Below are 25,195 nucleotides of genomic sequence, written 5' to 3' on the forward strand. Positions count from 1 at the left end.
GACGCTGTGTGTGAGATCAGGAACTTGGATGCGTGCCTAAAGAGGCGTCGGTAAGTCCCTCGGGTGGCGGAGCAGTCAGTTCTAAAGTTTCTTAAAGTGCCGACTCCTCACTCACACCCCACAGTAAATACTCCAGTGTCCCCGAAGGATCTGGAGAAAAAAAGGTTAAATATTTAATTAATTAATTTAAATACTACTGCAGTCTACTGTATTTGGACAAACCCCGTTTCTTCAGTGCCCACTTTGCTTTTTGTTACTATGGATTAATAGGTTGTAGGGTGGGATCGCCATTAGGTACAGGCAGAACAGTGGGTCTATATTTAGGTTTTTGTGCAGTGAGGATTTTCTACAATTCTACAATAAATGCAGAAGAGCTATTGCTTTCATTTTCAATAAAACAGCACACAGCTACAGACTACTAAATAATTGAATGTAACTTGGTAGAGGTATTATTAAATATTTACGGTAGTTTACTTATTTACGCACAGAATGTAGGATAAAAGTTGTGTTTTGCAACAGCATTATGCTCTACTGCATTTTCAAGTCCATGACTTTATGGATCGCAGAAGTTCTCTTCATTGAGAAAGATTAAAAAGATATACCAAAACAAAACATTGCTGCAATCCTTGTGCATGGGTTGGGTCTGGAGACCGCCGGTCACCATACCTACGCCGGGATCACGGCTTTTCAATACCTGGCAGGGAAGGCGAGCGCAACGAAGCCCCTTGCGGGCTCGCTGTGCTCGCCACAGGTTCTATTACCATTCTATGGGTGTCGAGGACACCCACAAGTGAGAATAGTCCCTGTTAGTCGGCATGCTGACTGTCGGGATTGTGAAGGTACGGGATTCCGGTGTCTGTATTGTGACCGATCACATAACTACATCCCTTGCGCACAATGTGTCGATTTCACACAGCAAATGACAGCAAGACCAGGTAGAGCTGAAACTAGCCTGTCTCAAGGCGAACGCCAGTATACGGCACGTACATATATCAGCACCCACGTCCCACATACTTTGCATTGTGCGATCGAGGGTGCAAATAGTGACAGCCAGGTATGCCTAGTTGTTGCTGCGATGAGGCTAGCTACATCTGTAGGTGATAGTAGCTAGCCTTAGTGGTGGCAAGTTGCACTGCTTTACAGACAATTTTTAGCCTTCAGTACAACAGGATCCATTCATTTCCTTAGCATTTGAAGTACCATATAACCTTTTTTTTTTTTAAAGTAATTTTTATTCATGGGATCACAAATACAAATAGATACCAACAGATAGTGGTTTCAGCAAGTTACATTACAAATATAGCACAACAGTTGGCAATTATAAAGATAACTGAAAAAGACAGTGACCTATTTTTGACCCAGAAAGCGGGTGGTATAGAATAGAAAAAAGGCCAGTCAGCAGCGTAGCTAACTGACGAACAGTAAAGAGTAAGAGTAGAAGAGGGTCGAGAAGAGAGAAAGACAGAGAAGAGAAAAAAGGAGAGGAATGGACAGAATAGGATAGAATAGATTCCCCAAATATTGTGCAGGGTATCACAGATTAAAGGGTGAAGGGGCATGCCGGGTGGCCAGCCATGGACTCCAAACCTTCTCGAATGACTTAGGGGAGCAATTTATGATGCTAGTCATGTAATCCATGCGGTAAACGTACCAGATACGGGCAACTATAGATTGCATGGAAGGCGGGATAGGGTTTTTCCAATCTGCAGATAGTTGACATGTTGTTGCGGATACTATATGACGTAATAATTTATTTTGAGATTTTGTTAGTGTTGGTATGTTTAAGGGGAGGAGAATGTATTTAGGGTCAGAAGGAATAGAGACCTGCAACAAACTAGATATAAAATTAATCACTTCCCTCCACATATGCACTATTTTAGGACATGACCACCATATGTGTAGGAAAGAGCCCTCTGCGCCACATCCTCTCCAGCATCTATCCGTCGTGTCCGGGTACATTTTGCTCAAGCGAGATGGTACATAATACCATCTATATAATAATTTATAGACATTCTCTTTGATTCTAACGCAGATGGAACTAGATGCGTTACCCCAGGCCTCAGACCATTCCTCGTCATCTAAAGCCGAGCCTAGGTCCGTTTCCCATGCTCTCTCATGAGGATCATGCTGAAAGGGAGTATCCCCAGTGAGAGTAGTATATATGAGGGAAATTAAGCCTTTGGTTGAGTGACGTCTGAAACATATAGTCTCAAAAGTGGTCAGGGGTCTTTTAGAAAGGACGCGGCCCATTGAGGAGTGAAAATGTCTAGGTTGTAAAAATTGATAGAAATACCTAGAGGGAATATCAATAGTGTCTTGAATCTGAGAAAAAAAAAGTATTTGGACAGCCACCGATTGTGCAAGTTGACCCACTTAAACAGATGAGAGAGGTCTGTAATTTCCATCATACAGTATGTACACTTCAACTGTGAGAGACAATCTAAAAAAAAAAAAAAAAAAAAAGAAAACTAGGAAATCACATTGTTTGATTTTTAAACAATTTATTTGTATATTCTTGCGCAAAATAAATATTTGGACAATCAAAAAGTTTAACTCAATACTTTGTAATATAACCTAAGTTGGCAATTACAGAGGTCAAACGTTTCCTGTAGTTCTTGACCAGGTTTGCACACACTGTAGCATGTATTTTGGCCCACTCTTCCATGCAGATCTTCTCTAGATCTGTCATGTTTTGCGGCTGTAGCCGGGCAACACGGACTTTCAACTCCCTCCACAGATTTTTTATTGGTTTGAGGTCTGGAGACTGGCTAGGCCACTCCAGGACCTTGAAATGCTTCTTACGGAGCCAATCCTTAGTTGCCCGGGTGGTGTGTTTGGGGTCATTGTCATGCTGGAAGACCCAGCCACGTTCCATCTTCAATGCTCTTACTGAGGGAAGGAGGTTTTTGCCCAAAATCTCACGATACATGGCCCCATTCATCCTTTCCTTAATACGGATCAGTCGCCCTGCCCCCTTTGCAGAAAAGCAACCCCAAAGCATGATGTTTCCACTCCCATGCTTCACAGCGGGTATGGTGTTCTTGGGATGCCATTCATCATTCTTCTCCCTCCAAACACGGCGAGTGGAGCTTATACCAAAAAGTTCGATTTTGTGCTCATCTGACCACATTACATACTCCCAATCCTCCTCTGGATCATCCAGATGATCACTGGCAAACTTCACCTGGACATGTGCTGGCTTAAGGAGGGGGACCTTTCGGGTGCTGCAGATTTCAATCCATGACGACGTAGTGTGTTACTAATGGTAACCTTTGTGAATGTGGTTCCAGCTCTCTTGAGGTCATTCACCAGGTCCCCCCGTGTAGTTCTGGGCTGAGATCTTGCATGGAGCCCCAGGTCAAGGGAGATTGTCAGTGATCCTGTATTTCTTCTATTTTTTTAATAATTGCGCCAACAGTTGATCTCTTCTCACCAAACTGCTTGCCTATTGTCGAGTAGCTCATCCCAGCCTTGTGCAGCTCTACAATTTTGTCCCTGGTGTCCTTAGACAGTTCTCTGGTCTTGGCCATGGTGGAGAGGTAGCAGTCTGACTGTTTGAGGGTGTGGACAGGTGTCTTTTATACAGATAACCAGTTCAAACAGGTGCCATTAATACAGGTATCGAGTGGAGGATAGAAGAGCTTCTTAAAGTAGTAGTAACAGGTCTGTGAGAGCCAGAAAGCTTGCTGCATGGTAGGTGTCCAAATATTTATTTTCCACAAGAATATACAAGTAAATTGTCTAAAAATCATACAATGTGATTTTTTTTTTTTAAGATTCTGTCTCTCACAGTTGAAGTGTACCTATGATGGAAATTACAGACTTCTCATCTTTTTAAGTGGGTCAACTTGCACAATCGGTGGCTGTCCAAAAACTTTTTTGGCCCACTGTATATTCCTCACCAAATACAGCAATTACCCCCTGAAGGACCTCTAAACCCAAGCCTGGCCAACCTGAGGCTCTTTGGCTGTTGCGAAACTACACATCACATCATGCCCTGTCACAATATTAGCATTCCCTAATAGCAAAACTGTAGCAGGGCATGCTAGGAATTGTAGTTTCACAACAGCTGGAGAGCCACAGGTTGCCCAAGCCTGCTCTAGTCCATCTTTCTATGCCTTATATTGTACCTCTTACTCAACAATAAAATACCCCCCCCCAAATCAGTGCTCCCTGATACCACACCTCTCATCTCAAATACCCCTCACTCGCCACCAATCCCTTAGAGCATACCTCACTTAAAGAAATACTTTCCAAAATCTAACAAAAAAAAAAAAAAGATGTCCCAAAACAGTATAGATGGAACTCAAAAACCATACTCAGACACCAATGTCTGCAAAACAAGCCAAATTACTTCACAATAGTTTAACGAACCTGGGTCCCCCCCCCCCCCCCAAACACACACACTCTGCTGTCCTCCGCCCAACTCAACAAACCTTACCCCCCTGCCTGATGACTCATTGCACCATCCTTCTTCCAGATCCTGTCCAGTCTCCCAGACAGTGAGATGACGGGACAGCCTTATACAATTATGTATATCATATAGTGCAAATACACATATATCTCTGCTTAGGGTTAATATGCTGCACTAGAATCAGCCTGTAGTAGCCCAATGAATTTCAAGCAAGTACGAGCTGATCTGCGGGTGTCATTGTTGGTTGCAGAAGTGCCAACTGTACAGTGCTCCCCATCTAGGTTTTATATTGAGTCCTCCACTCTGCCCCACAAACATTGAGCCTCCTCTTTTTCCTTTCTGTATCCACTGAAAGGCAATGTCTTTACGTTAAGAGCGTGACTCTACTAGGAGTCAGGCATATGTGCCGCAAACCTTTACAGTCAGTTAGATGCCAAGTACTGGTGTCTGTCAGGTAACCATAGTGGCACCCGTGGGTCTCTGCGCAGCAGCCCTGGCTGTAACGCCCTAGTTACAGTCCTGAGTGACGTCTAAGTTGGGTTACACAATGTCATGGCAACAGCAGCTCCAAATCAACACAATACAACTTGTTGGGACTTTTTTTTTTTGTTAATCAATAGGTAAATAGGTAAAAAGAATAGGTAAAAAAAATAGGATTTTAATACCTACCAGTAAATCCTTTTCTCCTAGTCCGTAGAGGATGCTGGGGACTCCAAAAGGACCATGGGGTATAGACGCGATCCGCAGGAGACATGGGCACACTGTAAGACTTTGAATGGGTGTGAACTGGCTCCTCCCTCTATGCCCCTCCTCCAGACCTCAGTTATAGGAACTGTGCCCAGGAAGACGGACATTTCGAGGAAAAGGATTTTTTGTTAAACTAAGGGTGAGACACATACCAGCTCACACCACAACACACCGTACAACTGGATTACCAGGAATACCAGATAACAGTATGAACGAAAGACAGCAACAAGCTGAACATAACCGATACAAAACCTTTGTGTAACCGAAAACAGCAACTAACAACACAACTGCAAGTAACAGTCCGCACTGGGATGGGCGCCCAGCATCCTCTACGGACTAGGAGAAAAGGATTTACCATTAGGTATTAAAATCCTATTTTTTCTTACGTCCTAGAGGATGCTGGGGACTCCAAAAGGACCGTGGGGTCTATACCAAAGCTCCAGACCGGGCGGGAGAGTGCGGACGACTCTGCAGCACCGATTGAGCAAACAAGATATCAAACTTGTAGAACTTAGCAAAAGTGTTTGAACCCGACCACATAGCTGCTCGGCAAAGTTGAAGTTCCGAGACTCCTCGGGCAGCCGCCCAAGATGAGCCCACCTTCCTGGTAGAATGGGCCTTCACTGACTTCGGCAACGGCAATCCAGCCGTAGAATGAGCGTGCTGAATCGTATTACAAATACAGTGTGCAATAGCCTGCTTGGAAGCAGGATTTCAAATCTTGTTGGAAGCATACAGGACAAACAGAGCCTCCGTTTTCCTAACAAGAGCCGTTCTGGTGACATGAATTTTCAAAGCTCTTACGACATCGAGAGATTTTGGCACCGTCGCGGCATCTGTAGCCACAGGCACCACAATAGGCTGATTTATGTGAAACAAAGAAACCACCTTCGGCAGAAATTGTTGACGAGTCCTCAATTCCGCTCTATCCACATGGAAAATCAAATATGAGCTCTAGTGAGACAAAGCCGCCAATTCCGACACCCGTCTGGCGGACGCCAAGGCCAAAAGCATGACCACTTTCCAAGTGAGAAATTTCAACTCAACCTTTCGCAAAGGTTCAAACCTGGGAGACATAAGAAAGTGTAACACCGCGTCAAGATCCCACAGTGGCACGGGTGGCACAAACGGAGGATGGATATGCAGCACTCCCTTCACGAAAGTCTGAACTTCAGGAAGGGCGGCCAATTCTTTTTGAAAGAAAATAGATAAAGCCAAAATCTGCACTTTGATGGAACCCAATTTTAGGCCTGAATCCACACCTGCCTGCAAAAAATGGAGGAAACGACCCAGCTGAAACTCAACGTAGGAGCTTTCTTGGCTTCACACCACAACACATTTTCTCCAAATACGGTGATAATGCTTCCCCGTGACCTCCTTTCTAGCTTTAAGGAGAGTGGGGATGACTTCTCCGGGAATACCCTTTCGAGCTAGGATTTGGCGTTCAACCTCTACGCCGTCAAACGCAGCCGCGGTAAGTTTTGAAATACGCATGGCCCCTGCAGTAACAGGTCCTCTCTGAGAGGAAGCGGCCAAGGATCTGCTATGAGCAATTCCTGAAGATCCAGATACCAGGCCCTCCATGGCCAATCTGGAACGACAAGTATTGCCAGGACCCTTGTTCGTCTTATGATCCTCAACACTTTTGGAATGAGAGGAAGTGGAGGGAACACATATACCAACTGAAACACCCACGGAGTTACCAGGGCGTCCACTGCACTGGCCTGGGGGTCCCTTGACCTGGAACAATACCTCGGAAGCTTCTTTTTGAGGCGAGACGCCATCATGTCTATTAGAGGAACTCCCCAACGCCTTGTCACTTCTGCAAATACCTCTTGATGAAGAGCCCACTCTCCTGGATGGAGATCGTGTCTGTTGAGGAAGTCTGCTTCCCAGTCGTCCACGCCCAGAAGGAAGACTGCTGACAGATCGCTCACGTGCTTTTCCGCCAAGCGGAGAACTTGTGGCCTCCGCCATCGCCGCTCTGCTCTTTGTTCCGCCCTGTCGGTTTACGTACGCCACCGCTGTTACGTTGTCCGACTGAATCAGGACAGGTAGACCTTGAAGAAGGTGTTCCGCTTGCAGAAGGCCGTTGTAAATAAGGCTCTTAACTCCAGAACGTTTATGTGGAGACAAGTTTCCTGGCTTGACCATTTTCCCTGGAAATTTCTTCCTTGTGTGACTGCTCCCCAGCCTCGGTGACTTGCATCTGTGGTCAGCAGGACCCAATCCTGGATACCGAACCTGTGTCCCTCTAGAAGGTGAGAACTTTTCAGCCACCACAGGAGAGATATTCTGGTCCTGGAAGATAGACTTATTTTCCGGTGCATGTGCAGGTGAGACCCGGACCATTTGTCCAGCAGGTCCCACTGAAACACCCAGGCATGAAACCTGCCAAACGGAATGGCTTCGTAAGCCGCAATCATTTTCCCTAGCACTCGAGTGCATTGATGAATCGACACTCTTGCCGGTTTCAGAATCTCCTTGACCATGCATTGGATTTCCAGAGCTTTTTCCGCTGGGAGAAACCACTCTCTGCAGTTCCGTGTCCAGGATCATGCCCAAGAAAGGCAGCCGAGTTGTCGGAATCAACTGAGACTTTGGGAAATTTAGAATCCAACCATGATGTTGTAGAACCATCAGGGAGAGCTCTACATTTCTTAGCAACTGGTCTTTTGATCTCGCCTTTATCAGGAGATCGTCCAAGTACGTGATAATTGTGACACCCTGCTTGCGTAGGAGTACCATCATTTCCGCCATCACTTTGGTGAAGACCCTTGGGGCCGTGGAAAGCCAAAATGGCATAGTCTGAAATTGGTAATGATAATCCTGCACCGCAAATCTCAGGAAAGCTTGATGTGGAGGATATATCGGGACGTGTAAGTAGGCATCTTTTATGTCGACTGACGCCATAAAATCCCCCCCTTCTAGACTGGAGATCACTGCTCGAAGAGATTCCATCTTGAACTTGAAAGTTTTTAAATACAGATTGAGGGATTTTAGGTTCAGGATCGGTCTGACCGAGCCGTCCGGCTTTGGCACGACAAAGAGGCTCGAATAAAACCCTTCTCCCCGTTGGGACGGGGGTACCGGGACAATGACACTCTGTTGACACAGCTTTTGTATCGCAGCACTCACTACTTCCCTTTCTGGGATAGAAACTGGCAAGGCTGATCAGAAAAATCGGTGGGGGGGGGCACCTCCTGAAACTCCAGTTTGTACCCTTGGGACACTATGTCTAACACCCAAGGATCTAGGCCCGAGTGAATCCAGACCTGACTGAAGAGTCGGAGACGCGCCCCCACCGGCACGGACTCCCGTAGGGGAGCCCCAGCATCATGCAGTGGACTTGGCAGAGGCCGTGGAGGACTTTTGGTCCTGGGAGCCTGACACAGCAGGCAACCTTTTCCCCCCTTCCTCTACCTTTTGAAGCAAGGAAGGACGAGCCTCTTCCTTTTTTGTATTTATTAGGCTGAAAGGACTGCATCTGATAATGGGGTGCCTTTTTCCGTTGTGCTGGAACATAAGGAAGAAAAGATGACTTACCTGCTGTAGCGGTAGACACCGGGTCAGCGAGGCCGTCACCAAACAAGACACTACCTTTATATGGGAGGGCTTCCATAGCTTTCTTGGAGTCGGCATCCGCATTCCATTGATGAATCCACAGCGCTCTCCTGGCCGAGACTGCCATGGCATTGGCCCTTGATCCCAAGAGGCCAATATCCCTCGCCGCATCCTTCAGGTAAGCTGATATAACCGAGAGTCAAAAGAATGTTATCCCTAAGAAGGGTATCCATGTCAGATGCCAAATTATCAGCCCACTTAGCAATAGCACTACTCACCCATGCCGACGCCACGGCACGTCTGAGGAGTGCACCAGTAGTGACATAAATGGCCTTTAATGTCGTTTCCTGCTTACGATCCGCAGGGTCCTTGAGGGCAGCAGTGTCGGGAGACGGAAGCGCCACCTTCTTGGACAGCCGTGACAGAGCTTTGTCCACATTGGGAGATAACTCCCACTTTTCCCTGTGGTCAGAGGGGAAAGGATATGCCATAAAAATTCTCTTGGGAATCTGCCACCGTTTATCAGGCGATTCCCAAGCCTTTTCACAAAGAGCGTTCAGTTCATGAGAGGGGGGAAACGTCACCTCAGGCTTCTTTCCCTTATACAAACAAACCCTTGTATCGGGAACAGCAGGTACTTCAGAAATATGTAAAACATCTTTAATAGCCACAATCATGTACTGAATACTCTTAACCACTTTTGGATGTAAACTGGCCTCACTATAGTCGACACTGGAGTCAGAGTCCGTGTCAGTAGTATCCGTATCAGCTATCTGGGTAAAGGAACGCTTTTGTGACCCTGAGGGGACCTGTACCTGGGACAAGGCATCCTCCATGGATTTTCTCCACGTTTGTGTCTGAGATTCGGATTTATCTGTTATGAGCCACGGCTGTGGCTCATTCCTGTTTTGCATGTCAGTTAGGTATTTTATGTTATTCTTCTGTTCATGTTCCCCGTGGGTGTCATGGGGTGCTCGGAACTCACCCTTAAGGAGGGGATACTGTTATGAACCACAGGTAGTGGTTCATTCCTATTTTATGTTTATAAGTTGTTTCGCAGGCCAGGATTTCCCATTGCTCTGTTTAAGAGTACTCTTGGTTGCTGCCGCTGGTGAGTCTGTGTAATTGCAGCTTATTCCCATGTGTTCAGCCTCACCTGGCTGCTAATTGCATCTTGTCAGTTTGGAGTCATGCAACAGGGCAGCTGCATGAGATTATTAATTAGGCCTCTCTGTTATATGCTGGCTCAGTGCTATTCACAGACGCTGGTGATATTTCTTGGTTTCCATTCTGCTTGAGTTCTGAGCTTGTTCCTGCCAATTCCTGAGCTCCTGTGTAGCAGTGTCTGTCGAACTGCTTCCTGTGTCGATTCCTGTGTCAGTCCCTGTGTCGATTCCTGTGTCTGATCCCGTGTCCTGCCGTGAAGTGTTCCTGTACTGAGGTCAAGTGCCTTTGCCTGTGCCTGGTCAAGTTTCTGGCTTCTTGGTGTCCACCGGTCTGTCGTTTGGGATTCTGCCTGTCCTCCAGTTCTGAGAGTGTGTCAGCAGCATTGGGAGTTCCTGTCCGTTTGCCAGTATTCGTACCGGTTCCATGAGTAGCGGCTCTGCCGCGTCCGTCGGCCTAGGCCGCTGTTTTCCGTTATTATTTCTGTCACTGGTGTTTTGCAGAGGGTTCTGCTTATGCTGTCACCGCCGGGACACAAGAGTATTGTGTCGGCGTGTGGTCAGCATTTCCTTTGTTGTTCTTTTCCTTTGGCGGCAAGCCGCACATACATTTAGTTTTAGGCTAGTTAGTAGCCCCTGGCTTTGGTTGTTTATTACCCTGTCTCGGTACACTCTTTGTCTCTCATTAAGACCTGAGGGGGCATCGAAGTTGGGCAGACGTAATCCGCCCTTCAAACGCGGCTGCCATGGGCTCAAGCAACCATAGTCTCGCAAGAGTGTACTGACAGCACGGGCGAGACAACGGAGATAGGGCGCCAGGGGCTATTCCCTTTCCATTCCCCCTTTCCCACCATTACGTCCTGGTGCTCTGGACTCACTTCATAACATCTCCCTTGTTCTGAGCACCAGGAACCTAACATTATCCAGCCTTTTAGACAATAACGCCACATTTGCATTCAATGTACTCAACATATTCACCGACAGAGTCACTCCCAAATCCTTCTCTGCGCCCCCAGTAACTTCATCCGGGGAGGAGCACTCAGCCTCAGACATGTCGACACACTGTAAAGACACGCACACTTGCTATAGGGGACAGACCCACAGGGAAGCCTGTTAGAGAAACACAGAGGGAGTTTACCAGCTCACACCCCAGCGCCCATATAATACGGAGAAAGAATATATGATGTCTGCGCTGTTATAATAGCACCAATAACTGTGACCCCCCCCCCCCCCCGTTTTGCTCCCTGTACTTGATCAGGTGAGTGGAGGTCTGGGCCAGCGTCTCTGCAAGTCTGTGAAGAGAGAAAATGGCGCTTGTAAGCTGTGAAGTCTAAGCCACGCCCCCTCCCGGTGCGCTGTAGTCCCGCTCAATTTCGAATATTTATACTGGCGGGGGCTTATATTTAGTGCCTAGGCACTTATAATATAACTTTTTTAGCCAGTCTAACCTTCAGTAACATGCTGCCCAGGGCGCCCCCCCTGCGCCCTGCACCCTGTAAGTGCCGTTGGAAGTATGTTACTCATTACTGAAGTCATCTGCCGTCACTGAAGTCTTCTGTTCTTCTATATACTCACCCGGTTTCTTTCTTCTGGCTGCTGTGAGGGGGAGGACGGCGCGGCTCTGGGAACAAGCAGCTAGGCGGACCAAGTGATCAAACCCTCTGGAGCTAATGGTGTCCAGTAGCCTAAGAAGCAGAGCCTTTAACTGAGAAGAAGTAGGTCTGACTTCTCTCTCCTCACTCCCACGAAGCAGGGAGCCCGTAGCCAGCAGGTCTCCCTGAAAATAAAAAAACCTAACAAAGTCTTTTCAAAGAAACTCAGGAGAGCTCCCCTAGTGTGTGTCCAGTCTCTCTGGGCACAGAATCTATCTGAGGTCTGGAGGAGGGGCATAGAGGGAGGAGCCAGTTCACACCCATTCAAAGTCTTATAGTGTGCCCATGTCTCCTGCGGATCCCGTCTATACCCCATGGTCCTTTTGGAGTCCCAGCATCCTCTAGGACGTAAGAAAAAATAAGATTTTAAACCTACCGGTAAATCTATTTCTCCTAGTCCGTAGAGGAAGCTGGGGACTCCGTAAGGACCATGGGGTATAGACGGGCTCCGCAGGAGATAGGGCACCTAAAAAGAACTTTGACTATGGGTGTAACTGACTCCTCCCTCTATGCCCCTCCTCCAGACCTCAGTTAGAGAACTGTGCCCAGAGGAGATGGACAATACAAGGCAGGATTTAGCAATCCAAGGGCAAGATTCATACCAGCCCACACCAATCATACCATGTAACCTGGAAAATACATAAACAGTTAACAGTATGAACAAAAACAACAGTAACGGTCCAAGACCGATGTCAACTGTAACATAACCCTTATGTAAGCAACAACTATATACAAGTCTTGCAGAGTTTCCGCACTGGGACGTGCGCCCAGCATCCTCTACGGACTAGGAGAAATAGATTTACCGGTAGGTTTAAAATCTTATTTTCTCTAACGTCCTACAGGATGCTGGGGACTCTGTAAGGACCATGGGGTTTATACCAAAGCATCCAATCGGGTGGGAGAGTGCGTATGACTCTGCAGCACCGACTGAGCAAACGCTAGGTCCTCATCAGCCAGGGTATCAAACTTGTAGAATTTAGCAAAAGTGTTTGACCCCGACCAAGTCGCCGCTCGGCAAAGTTGTAAAGCCGAAACGCCTCGGGCAGCCGCCCAAGAAGAGCCCACCTTCCTAGTGGAATGGGCCTTAACCGAATTTGGTACCGGCAATCCAGCCGTAGAGTGAGCCTGCTGAATCGTATTACAGATCCAGCGAGCAATAGTCTGCTTTGGAGCAGGAGAGCCAATCTTATTGGCCGCATACAGGACAAACAGAGCCTCTGTTTTCCTAATTCTAGCCGTCCTGGCTACATAAATCTTTAAGGCCCTGACTACATCCAGGGATCTGGAATCCTCTAGGTCACCGGTAGCCACAGGCACCACAATAGGTTGATTCATATGGAACGACGAAACCACTTTAGGCAAAAATTGCGGACGTGTCCTCAATTGAGCTCGATCCACATGAAAAATCAAGTAGGGGCTCTTGTGTGAGAGAGCCACCAATTCTGACACTCGCCTTGCTGATGCTAAAGGTCAACAACATGACCACCTTCCAGGTAAGAAATTTCAACTCAACCTTGTTAAGCGGTTCAAACCAGTGTGATTTTAGAACTGCAACACCACGTTCAGGTCCCATGGTGCCACTGGAGGCACAAAAGGGGGCTGGATGTGCAGCACTCCCTTTACAAACGTCTGGACTTCTGGAAGAGAAGCCAATTCCTTCTGAAAGAAAATCGAGAGGGCCGAAATCTGTACCTTAACCGAGCCTAATTTCAGGCCCATATCCACTCCTGTCTGTAGGAAGTGGAGAAGACGACCCAGATGAAAATCTTCCGTAGGTGCATTCTTGGTCTCACACCAAGACACATACTTTCGCCAGATACGGTGATAATGTTTTATAGTCACCTCCTTCCTAGCCTTTATTAAAGTAGGGATGACCTCTTCCGGAATCCCCTTTTTCGCTAGGATTCGGCGTTCAACCGCCATGCCGTCAAACGTAACCGCGGTAAGTCTTGAAATACACAGGGCCCCTGCTGCAACAGGTCTTCCCTCAGAGGAAGAGGCCAAGGGTCTCCTGTGAGCATCTCTTGTAGATCCGAGTACCAGGCCCTTCGAGGCCAGTCTGGGACAACGAGTATCGTCTGTACTCTTCTTCGTCTTATGATCCTCAACACTTTCGTGATGAGAGGAAGAGGAGGAAACACGAAGACCGATTCGAACACCCACGGTGTTACCAGTGCGTCTACTGCTACTGCCTGAGGTCCCGAGACCTGGCGCAATACCTCCGAAGTTTTTTGTTGAGGCGTGACGCCATCATGTCTATTTGAGGAGTTCCCCAAAGACGTGTTACGTCTGCAAAGACTTCTTGATGAAGTCCCCACTCTCCTGGATGGAGATCGTGTCTGCTGAGGAAGTCTGCTTCCCAGTTGTCCACTCCCGGAATGAAGACAGCCGACAGAGCGCTTACATGATTTTCTGCCCAGCGAAGTATCCTTGTGGCTTCCGCCATCGCGACTCCGCTTCTTGTCCCGCCTTGGCGGTTCACATGAGCCACTGCTGTGACATTGTCTGATTGAATCAGAACCGGTAGGTTTCGAAGAAAACTCTCCGCTTGTCGAAGGCCGTTGTAAATGGCCCTGAGTTCCAACACATTGATGTGTAGACAGGACTCCTGGTCTGACCAAAGACCCTGAAAAGTCTTTCCCTGTGTGACCGCTCCCCATCCTCGGAGGCTCGCGACCCTCCAGCAGGTGAACACTTTGCAACCACCACAGGAGGGACACTCTGGTTCCTGGGGACAGAGTTATTTTCCGATGTAAGTGCAGATGGGACCCGGACCACTTGTCCAGAAGGTCCCCTTGAAAAGTCCTTGCATGGAACCTTCCGAAGGGAATGGCCTCGTAGGCCGCCACCATTTTCCCCAGAACTCGAGTGCATTGGTGAACTGACACCCTTTTCGGTTTTAGCAGGTCTCTGACCATGTTCTGGATGTCTTGGGCTTTCTCTATTGGGAGAAAGACCTTCCTTTGTTCCGTATCCAGTATCATACCTATGAACGGTAGTCGAGTTGTCGGAATCAACTGTGACTTCGGTAGATTTAGAATGCAACCGTGTTGCTGGAGCACTCTCAGAGAGAGCGCCACACTGCTCAGCAATTTCTCCCTTGATCTCGCTTTTATCAGGAGATCGTCCAAGTATGGGATAATTGTGACTCCATGCTTGCGCAGGACCACCATCATTTCCGCCATTATCTTGGTGAAAATCCTCGGGGCCGTGGAAAGTCCAAACGGCAACGTATGAAATTGGTAATGACAATCCTGTACAGCGAATCTCAGGTATTCCTGATGGGGGGCATATATGGGGACATGAAGGTACGCATCCTTTATGTCCAGAGACACCATAAACTCCCCCTCCTCCATGTTGGCTATTATTGCTCGGAGAGATTCCATTTTGAATTTGAATCTTTTTATGTACAGGTTTAGGGATTTCAGATTCAAAATCGGTGTGACCGTACCGTCCGGTTTCGGGACCACAAATAGGGTTGAATAGTAACCTCTTCCCTGCTGGTGCAGGGGAACCTTGATTATCACTTGCTGTATACACAGCGTTTGAATTGCAGCTAACACTACATTCCTTTCCGATGTGGAAGCTGGTAGGGCCGATTTTAAAAATCGGCTCGGGGGCACATCCTCGAATTCCAATTTGTAACCCTGGGAAACTTTTTCAACACCCAGGGATTCAGGTCCGAACTGACCCAGGCCTGACTGAAAAGTCGAAGACGTGCCCCCACCGGTGCGGACTCCCTCAGGGGAGTCCCAGCGTCATGCTGTGGGTTTTGGAGCAGCCGGGGAGGACTTTTGTTCCTGGGCACCTGCCGAAGCAGGTGCTCTCTTGCCTCTGCCCTTACCTCTGGCGAGGAAAGAGGATCCCCGACCTCTTTTGGACTTGTGCGACCGAAAGGACTGCATCTGATAGGGTGTTGCTTTCTTTTGCTGTTGGGGAATATATGGTAAATAATTTGATTTACCTGCTGTAGCTGTGGAAACCAGGTCCGTCAGCCCATCCCCAAACAATACATCACCCTTATAGGGTAGCACTTCCATATGTTTTTTGGAATCCACATCACCCGTCCATTGGCGAGTCCATAAGGATCTTCTCGCTGAGATAGACATGGCATTGGCCCTAGAAGCTAGCAATCCAATGTCCCTTTGAGCATCCCTCATAAATAAGACTGCGTCTTTTATATGGGCTAGAGTTAGGAATATAGTATCCTTATCCATAGTATCAAATTGATCTGTCAGCTCATCATCTGTCCAAGCTGCAATTGCGCTACACACCCATGCCGACGCAATCGTCGGTCTTAACACAGCACCCGTATGAGAATAAATACCCTTTAAGGTAGTTTCTTGCCTGCGATCTGCAGGGTCCTTAAGGGCCGCTGTGTCAGGAGACGGTAGCGCCACTTTCTTGGACAAGCGCGTCAGGGCCTTGTCCACAGTGGGGGGTGATTCCCAAATCTCCCTGTCCTGCTTAGGGAAGGGGTATGCCATAAAAATTATTTTGGGTATCTGCGGTCTCTTATCCGGAGTCTCCCAAGCTTTTCCAAAGAACTCATTTAATTCATGAGATGTGGGAAAAATAAGATTTTACTTACCGATAAATCTATTTCTCGTAGTCCGTAGTGGATGCTGGGACTCCGTAAGGACCATGGGGAATAGCGGCTCCGCAGGAGACAGGGCACAAAATAAAAGCTTGAGATATCAGGTGGTGTGCACTGGCTCCTCCCCCTATGACCCTCCTCCAAGCCAGTTAGGATACTGTGCCCGGACGAGCGTACATAATAAGGAAGGATATTGAATCCCGGGTAAGACTCATACCAGCCACACCAATCACACCGTACAACTCGTGATCTGAACCCAGTTAACAGTATGATAAATTTAAAGGAGCCTCTGAAAAGATGGCTCAACAATAATAACCCGAATTTTTTGTAACAATAACTATATACAAGTATTGCAGACAATCCGCACTAGGGATGGGCGCCCAGCATCCACTACGGACTACGAGAAATAGATTTATCGGTAAGTAAAATCTTATTTTCTCTAACGTCCTAAGTGGATGCTGGGACTCCGTAAGGACCATGGGGATTATACCAAAGCTCCCAAACGGGCGGGAGAGTGCGGATGACTCTGCAGCACCGAATGAGAGAACTCCAGGTCCTCCTCAGCCAGGGTATCAAATTTGTAGAATTTAGCAAACGTGTTTGCCCCTGACCAAGTAGCTGCTCGGCAAAGTTGTAAAGCCGAGACCCCTCGGGCAGCCGCCCAAGATGAGCCCACTTTCCTTGTGGAATGGGCTTTTACTGATTTTGGCTGTGGCAATCCTGCCACGGAATGTGCAAGCTGAATTGTACTACAAATCCAACGAGCAATCGTCTGCTTTGAAGCAGGAGCACCCAGCTTGTTGGGTGCATACAGGATAAACAGCGAGTCAGTTTTCCTGACTCCAGCCGTCCTGGAAACATATATTTTCAAGGCCCTGACAACGTCCAGCAACTTAGAGTCCTCTAAGTCCCTAGTAGCCGCAGGTACCACAATAGGTTGGTTCATGTGAAATGCAGAAACCACCTTAGGTAGAAATTGAGGACGAGTCCTCAATTCCGCCCTGTCAGAATGAAAATTTAGGTAAGGGCTTTTACATGATAAAGCCGCCAATTCTGACACACGCCTAGCTGAAGCCAAGGCCAACAGCATCGACACCTTCCACGTGAGATATTTTAAATCTACCGTAGACATTGGTTCAAACCAGTGTGATTTTAGAAATCTCAACACAACATTGAGATCCCAAGGTGCCACTGGAGGCACAAAAGGAGGCTGTATGTGCAGCACCCCTTTCACAAATGTCTGAACTTCAGGTACTGAAGCCAGTTCTTTCTGGAAGAATATCGACAGGGCCGAAATTTGAACCTTAATGGACCCTAATTTTAGGCCCATAGACAGTCCTGTTTGCAGGAAATGCAAGAAACGACCCAGTTGAAATTCCTGTGTAGGGGCCTTCTTGGCCTCACACCACGCAACATATTTACGCCAAATGCGGTGATAATGTTTTGCGGTTACTTCCTTTCTGGCTTTTACCAGAGTAGGGATGACTTCTTCTGGAATGCCCTTGTCCTTCAGGATCCGGCGTTCAACCGCCATGCCGTCAAACGCAGCCGCGGTAAGTCTTGGAACAGACAAGGCCCCTGCAGTAGCAGGTCCTGTCTTAGAGGTAGAGGCCACGGTTCGTCCGTGAGCATCTCTTGAAGTTCCGGGTACCAAGACCTTCTTGGCCAATCCGGAACCACGAGTATAGTTCTTACTCCTCTCCTTCTTATGATTCTCAATACTTTCGGTATGAGGGGCAGAGGAGGGAATACATACACTGACTGGTACACCCACGGCGTTACCAGAGCGTCCACTGCTTTTGCCTGAGGGTCCCTTGACCTGGCGCAATATCTGTCCAGTTTTTTGTTTAGACGTGACGCCATCATGTCCACCTTTGGTCTTTCCCAACGGTTTACAATTTGGTGGAAGACTTCTGGGTGAAGTCCCCACTCTCCCGGGTGAAGGTCGTGTCTGCTGAGGAAGTCTGCTTCCCAGTTGTCCACTCCCGGAATGAACACTGCTGACAGTGCTATCACATGATTTTCCGCCCAGCGAAGAATCCTTGCAGTTTCTGCCATTGCCCTCCTGCTTCTCGTGCCGCCCTGTCTGTTTATGTGGGCGACTGACGTGATGTTGTCCGACTGGATCAACACCGCCTGACCCTGAAGCAGAGGTTTTGCTTGAATTAAGGCATTGTAAATGGCCCTTAGTTCTAGAATGTTTATATGAAGAGATGTTTCCATGCTTGACCACAAGCCCTGGAAATTCCTTCCCTGTGTGACTGCTCCCCAGCCTCTCAGGCTGGCATCCGTGGTTACCAGGATCCAATCCTGAATGCCAAATCTGCGGCCCTCTAGTAGATGAGCCCTCTGAAGCCACCACAGGAGAGACACCCTTGTCCTTGGCGACAGGGTTATCCGTTGATGCATCTGAAGATGCGATCCGGACCATTTTCCCAGTAGATCCCACTGAAAAGTTCTTGCATGGAATCTTCCGAATGGAATCGCTTCGTAAGAAGCCACCATTTTTCCCAGGACCCTTGTGCACTGATGCACTGAGACCTGTCCTGGTTTTAGGAGGTTCCTGACTAGCTCGGATAACTCCCTGGCCTTCTCCTCCGGGAGAAACACCTTCTTCTGGACTGTGTCCAGAATCATTCCTAAGAACAGTAGACGTGTCGTTGGAATCAGCTGCGATTTTGGAATATTTAGAATCCATCCGTGCTGACTTAGCACTACCTGAGATAGTGCCACTCCGACTTCTAACTGTTCCTTGGTTCTTGCCCTTATCAGGAGATCGTCCAAGTAAGGGATAATTAAGATGCCTTTTCTTCGTAGAAGAATCATCATTTCGGCCATTACCTTGGTAAAGACCCGAGGCGCCGTGGACAATCCAAACGGCAGCGTCTGAAACTGATAATGACAGTTTTGTACTACAAACCTGAGGTACCCTTGGTGAGAAGGATATATTGGGACGTGGAGATAAGCATCCTTGATGTCCAGCGACACCATATAGTCCCCCTCTTCCAGGTTCGCTATCACCGCTCTGAGTGACTCCATCTTGAATTTGAACCTTTTTATGTAAGTGTTCAAAGATTTTAGATTTAATATTGGTCTCACCGAGCCGTCCGGCTTCGGTACCACAAATAGTGTGGAATAATACCCCTTCCCCTGTTGTAAGAGGGGTACCTTGATTATCACCTGCTGGGAGTACAGCTTGTGAATGGCTTCCAGAACTGCCTCCCTGTCGGAGGGAGACTTTGGTAAAGCAGACTTCAGGAACCGATGAGGAGGAAACGCCTCGAATTCCAGTTTGTACCCCTGTGATACTACCTGTAGAATCCAGGGATCCACTTGCGAGTGAGCCCACTGCGCGTTGAAATTCTTGAGACGGGCCCCCACCGTGTCTGAGTCTGCTTGTAAAGCCCCAGCGTCATGCTGAAGACTTGGCAGAAGCAGGGGAGGGCTTCTGCTCCTGGGAAGCGGCTGCATGGTGCTGCCGTCTTCCTCTTCCTCTGCCCTTGGGCAGAAAAGAGTGACCTTTTGCTCGCTTGTACTTATGGGAACGAAAGGACTGAGTTTGAATCTGCGTCCCCTGACCACTGTCTGGTCCATAATGCTCTTCTGGCAGAGATGGACATTGCGCTTACTCTTGATGCCAGGGTACAAATATCCCTCTGCGCATCACGCATATATAGCAATGCATCCTTTAAATGTTCTATAGTTAACAGAATATTGTCCCTATCCAGGGTATCAATATTCTCAGTCAGGGAATCCGCCCATGCGACTCCAGCACTGCACATCCAGGCTGATGCGATTGCTGGTCGCAGTATAACACCAGTATGTGTGTATATACGTTTCAGGATATTTTCCAGCCTCCTATCAGCTGGTTCTTTGAGGGTGGCCGTATCAGGGGACGGTGACGCTACTTGTTTAGATAAACGTGTGAGCGCCTTATCTACCCTAGGGGGTGTTTCCCACCGTGCCCTAACCTCTGGCGGGAAAGGGTATAGTGCTAATAACTTATTAGAAATTAGCTGTTTTTTATCGGGGGGAAACCCACGCTTTATCACACACCTCATTTATTTCCTCAGACTCAGGAAAAACTATTGGCAGTTTTTTCACACCCCACATAATACCCGCCTTTGAGGTATTTGTAGTGTCAGAAAGGTTCAATGCCTCTTTCATTGCCGTGATCATGTAACGTGTGGCCCTACTGGACATTACGTTTGTCTCGTCACCGTCGACACTAGATTCAGTATCTGTATCTGGATCCGTGTCGACCCACTGAGGTAGCGGCCGTTTTAGGGCCCCTGAGGGTGTCTGAGACGCCTGAACAGGCACTAATTGATTTGCCGGCTTTCTCATGTCGTCAACAGTTTTTTGTAAATTGCTGACATTATCACTTAATTGCTTAAACACAATCATCCAGTCAGGTGTCGACTCCCTAGGGGGTGACATCACTAACACAGGCAACTGCTCCGCCTCCACCTCATTTTCCTCCTCATACATGTCGACACACGCGTACCGACACACAGCACACACACACCGGGAATGCTCTGATAGAGGACAGGACCCTACTTAGCCCTTTGGAGAGACAGAGGGAGAGTCTGCCAGCACACACCCAGCGCTATATATATACACAGGGATAACCTTATATAAGTGTTAATCCCTTATAGCTGCTGTTAATCTAGTTATTTGCTGCCAAAATGCCCCCCCTTCTCTTTTTTACCCTGAATCAGATGCAGTACTGCAGGGGAGAATCAGGGAGCCGTCCTTCCAGCGGAGCTGTGAGGGAATAATGGCGCCAGTGTGCTGAGGAGATAGGCCCCGCCCCTTCACGACGTCCTTAACTCCCGCTTTTTTGTGTAAAATGGCAGGGGAAAAAATACATCCATATAGCCCTGGAGCTATATGTGATGTATTCCTTTTGCCAGCTAAGGTATATGTGTGTTATATTGCGTCTCAGGGCGCTCCCCCCCCCAGCGCCCTGCACCCTCAGTGACCGGAGTGTGAAGTGTGCTGAGAGCAATGGCGCACAGCTGCGGTGCTGTGCGCTACCTTAGTCTTGAAGACAGGATGTCTTCTGCCGCCGCTTTCACCAGACCTTCGTCTCTTCTGGCTCTGTAAGGGGGACGGCGGCGCGGCTCCGGTGACCCATCCAGGCTGAACCTGTGATCGTCCCTCTGGAGCGAACGTCCAGTAGCCTAAGAAGCCCAATCCACTCTGCACTCAGGTGAGTTCGCTTCTTCTCCCCTTAGTCCCACGATGCAGTGAGCCTGTTGCCAGCAGGACTCACTGAAAATAAAAAAAAACCTAACTAAACTTTTATTCTAAGCAGCTCTGGAGAGCTACCTAGTTTGCACCCTTCTCGGCCGGGCACAAAAATCTAACTGGCTTGGAGGAGGGTCATAGGGGGAGGAGCCAGTGCACACCACCTGATATCTCAAGCTTTTATTTTGTGCCCTGTCTCCTGCGGAGCCGCTATTCCCCATGGTCCTTACGGAGTCCCAGCATCCACTTAGGACGTTAGAGAAATTAATAATCTGTTTCTTTTCCTTAAACATGTGTACCCTTGTGTAGGGGACCGAGGGTTCATCCACAATATGCAACACATCCCTTATTGCCACAATCATACACTGAATGGTTTTAGTCACCCTAGGGTGCAAATTTACTTCGTCATAGTCGACACTGGAATCAGAATCCGTGTCGGTAGTAGTGTCTTGTGTTAAGGGACGCTTTTGAGACCCTGACGGGCCCTGTGATTCGGTCCAATCTGAAGATTGACCGCCTGATGTCCCCCCCAAACCAGCCTTATCAAGCCTTTTATGTAAAGATGCCACACTTGCATGCAACGTATGCCACATGTCCATCCAATCTGGAGTCGGCACAACAGACGGGGACACACCACTCATTTGCTCCACCTCCTCCTTGGAGAAGCCTTCCGCCTCAGACATGTCGACACACACGTACCGACACCCCACACACACAGGGATTAACCTATAAGGGGACAAAACCCCAACCATGTCCTAAGGAGAGACAGAGAAAGAGTATGCCAGCACACACCAGCACTTAACAACACTGGAAGAAAATATATATATCCAGATAGCGCATTTTTATAGATATTATGTCAATTCCCACTCACTGCGTCGCCAAAGTGCCCCCCTCCTCTTTTTTCCAGCCTGTGTTCAGCAGGGGAGAGACCAGGGAGCCAGCGTTTTCTCTCTCATGCAGCTTCTGTGGAGAAAATGGCGCTGGTTAGTGCTGAGGATCAAGCCCCGCCCACCCATCGGCTGGCTTCGGTCCCAGTGATTTTTCAATAAAATGGCGGGGGATCAGCCATTTACTGCCTCCGCAGTCTAATGCCACTGTTTTGTGCCAAAATGTGAGGTTTATTGCTGCCCAGGGCGCCCCCCCCTGCACCCTGCACCCTTCAGTGCTGCTCTGTGTGAGAGAGACTGGGAGCAATGGCGGGCAGCTTACCGCTGCGCGCCTTACCTCATGAAGATCTGATGTCTTCTGCCGCCTAAGATGTCTTCTGTCTTCTCTATCCGCTTCTACCTTCGGCATCTGTGAGGAGGACGGCGGCGCGGCCTGTGTTCCGACTCCCTCTGGAGCTAATGGTGTCCAGTAGCCTTAGAAGCAGTTCCCAACTTGACAAGCCAGCTCTGCTTCTCTCTCCTCAGTCCCACGATGCAGGGAGCCTGTTGCCAACAGGACTCCCTGAAAATAAAAAACCTAACAAAATTCTTTTTCCAAAGAAAACTCTGGAGAGCTCTCTGCAGTGCACCCATTCTCCTCTGGGCACAAGATCTAACTGAGGTCTGGAGGAGGGGCATAGAGCCAGTGCACACCCATAGTCAAAGTTCTTTTTAGGTGCCCTATCTCCTGCGGAGCCCGTCTATACCCCATGGTCCTTACGGAGTCCCCAGCATCCTCTAGGATGTAAGAGAAATTAATAATTGCATTTATATTATTTAGCTCTAACAAAACAAATTGAGATGGTCATTCTAGCTCCTCGCGTGTGTACAGTGAAATACAATCATTAAAAACAGATGCAACCAGAAAGTGACATATGTAGGGGAATAAAATTATCAGACAGCATCAAAACATTTGTAAATAAATGGACAAAATTAATCCAAATCACAAACACAGATGGAATAGACGAAGTGCTGTATATACATAAAGACTACTTTCCGTTCTTCCCCAATAGAAGTACAAATATACGTGAAGACTTGTGTCTTCCTGTAGTACAGACAGCGAGGATGATAAAGTGTCAACTTCTGTTTATTATTTAGCCTTACATGCATGTTCATTAATGCAAAATAGAAAATTACATGTACATAATACCCCTTTCACACTGCAAATGCCGGATCCCACTCGAGAATTGGAAACGGGTACTTCCCGGGTGGGATCCGGCATTGGCAGCTGTTGCAGGCTTTCCCGACCCGGCAATATGCCGGGCGGGTTTGCCATAGCAGCGGGGGGCGGAGCCGGCGGCGGGGGTGGAGGCAGCGCTGGGAAATGAGCTCATCTCCGCGCCACCTCTCCCTATCTAGTAAACGGGTCCCGGGTCGCATCGACCCGGGAGCCCGTTTACGCAGCCACTGACCCGGTATTCAACCCAGGTATAACACTGCTTTATACCCGGGTTGAATTGCCAGGTCAGGCGACCTGGGATTTCGGCTATGCCCCTTTCACACCGCATGCTGACCCGTGTCGACCCGGCAATATGCCGGGTCGATACCGGGTTATTTATGCGGTGTGAAAGGGGTATAATTGATCAAATGTACTACTTCATAATGCAGAAGTAAAAAAACCTGATCACCCATACCTAAAAAGATGCCTCTGTGTAACCACCTGACAATAACTTAATTCTAGTTACCTGGTTGTATACTAAGGAAGGCAGGTATACTTCTGCCACAAGCAATGTGTCTACGGAATCGGACACGTTAAATGACAAAAAAACATTCACTTACTAATATATTATGTACTGTGTTTACAGACTGCATAACACATGGAGAAAGTCCCTGGGAGTGGAAAGACTTGTGCAGCAGATGCCATATACTATCCAGGGCCAGGGTGTAATATATGTTGCTGCTTAGCAATAGGATACATATGTATGAATTACTCTTCACTCTAAAGTTTTAGCCTTGATTTTGCACAACTGGTGTTTACCAAATGTATATAGATTTTTTCCAAAATACCTGGTGAGACAAAGCATTAGTCTGCCGAGCAGTCATCTGTTGGTCATAATATGAGTCTCCAAACACGCTGCTTAAGATTGAATGCTGCAGAGAAATAAATGTAGAAGAAAAAAAATAAATAAAAATAACAATATTTGGAAAATTTATTATGAGCAGAAACAAAATATATCTTGAAGTGGTGTTCCAAAGAGACCACTAAGTTTATCAGAAGTACAATTGCCTTGTAATAAGTGGCATACATAGTTGCACTTCAGATTGGACGAATAGATTTACACAGTACATTAATATCACCAAACACAAACAAAATCCTACACAAAATATAGTTTAGAAACTAGGTTTGCAAGCGAGCACAGCAAGCATTTTGAGTTTGCTGCCTTTTTCAGAGGATTGTGTAGACTAGAGAATAGCGTAATCAGATGGTCTTAGGTTTATTCACATTCCAATCTGTTTTGCAGAAAAAAAAGGAACCGTGTACTGTAGGCCAATGTACGTACTCAGAGGATGAATACACACTTGTTGTGCAAGTCACAACCAAAGAGTAATTGAATGCCCTAAAAAATACACTATGAATGCAGAAGTGGCAAAAACCTGCTAAACCTACAGTAAGTAATCAAGATTCTGCTTTAACCTACAGAGTGATGTGACTGTTGACCGGTATACAGATGGTCAGCAAATCCTCTTACACCAAAAGCTTAAAAACATTTGAAAAATTACCCCCTGAAAAGTTTACATGTACTATATATGACAAGCAACCAATCACAGGTTCTGTGCCTAAGCAAACATAGAAGTGTAAAGGTGTATACACACTGAGATCCTTGCTATGCCGGATTTTAACTATGCGATTTCCCTTGAACTCCCCCAGAGCCCAGATA

At 47.6% G+C, this 25,195-nt stretch overlaps 1 protein-coding gene across 2 annotated transcripts in view; it reads right to left on the reverse strand.

Annotated features, from left to right (window-relative positions):
* The window catches only part of CRTC1 (CREB regulated transcription coactivator 1), a 462,675-nt gene that overhangs the window by 44,976 nt on the left and 392,504 nt on the right, over window positions 1–25,195 (reverse strand). For both annotated transcript variants that reach the window (XM_063914768.1, XM_063914769.1), the window contains one exon: window positions 24,324–24,407. In XM_063914768.1, the coding sequence (XP_063770838.1) occupies window positions 24,324–24,407 (84 nt within the window). The remainder of the gene's footprint in view (window positions 1–24,323; window positions 24,408–25,195) is intronic.

Source organism: Pseudophryne corroboree, chromosome 1, assembly GCF_028390025.1.
Source record: "Pseudophryne corroboree isolate aPseCor3 chromosome 1, aPseCor3.hap2, whole genome shotgun sequence".
NCBI classification, from domain to species: Eukaryota; Metazoa; Chordata; class Amphibia; order Anura; family Myobatrachidae; genus Pseudophryne; species Pseudophryne corroboree.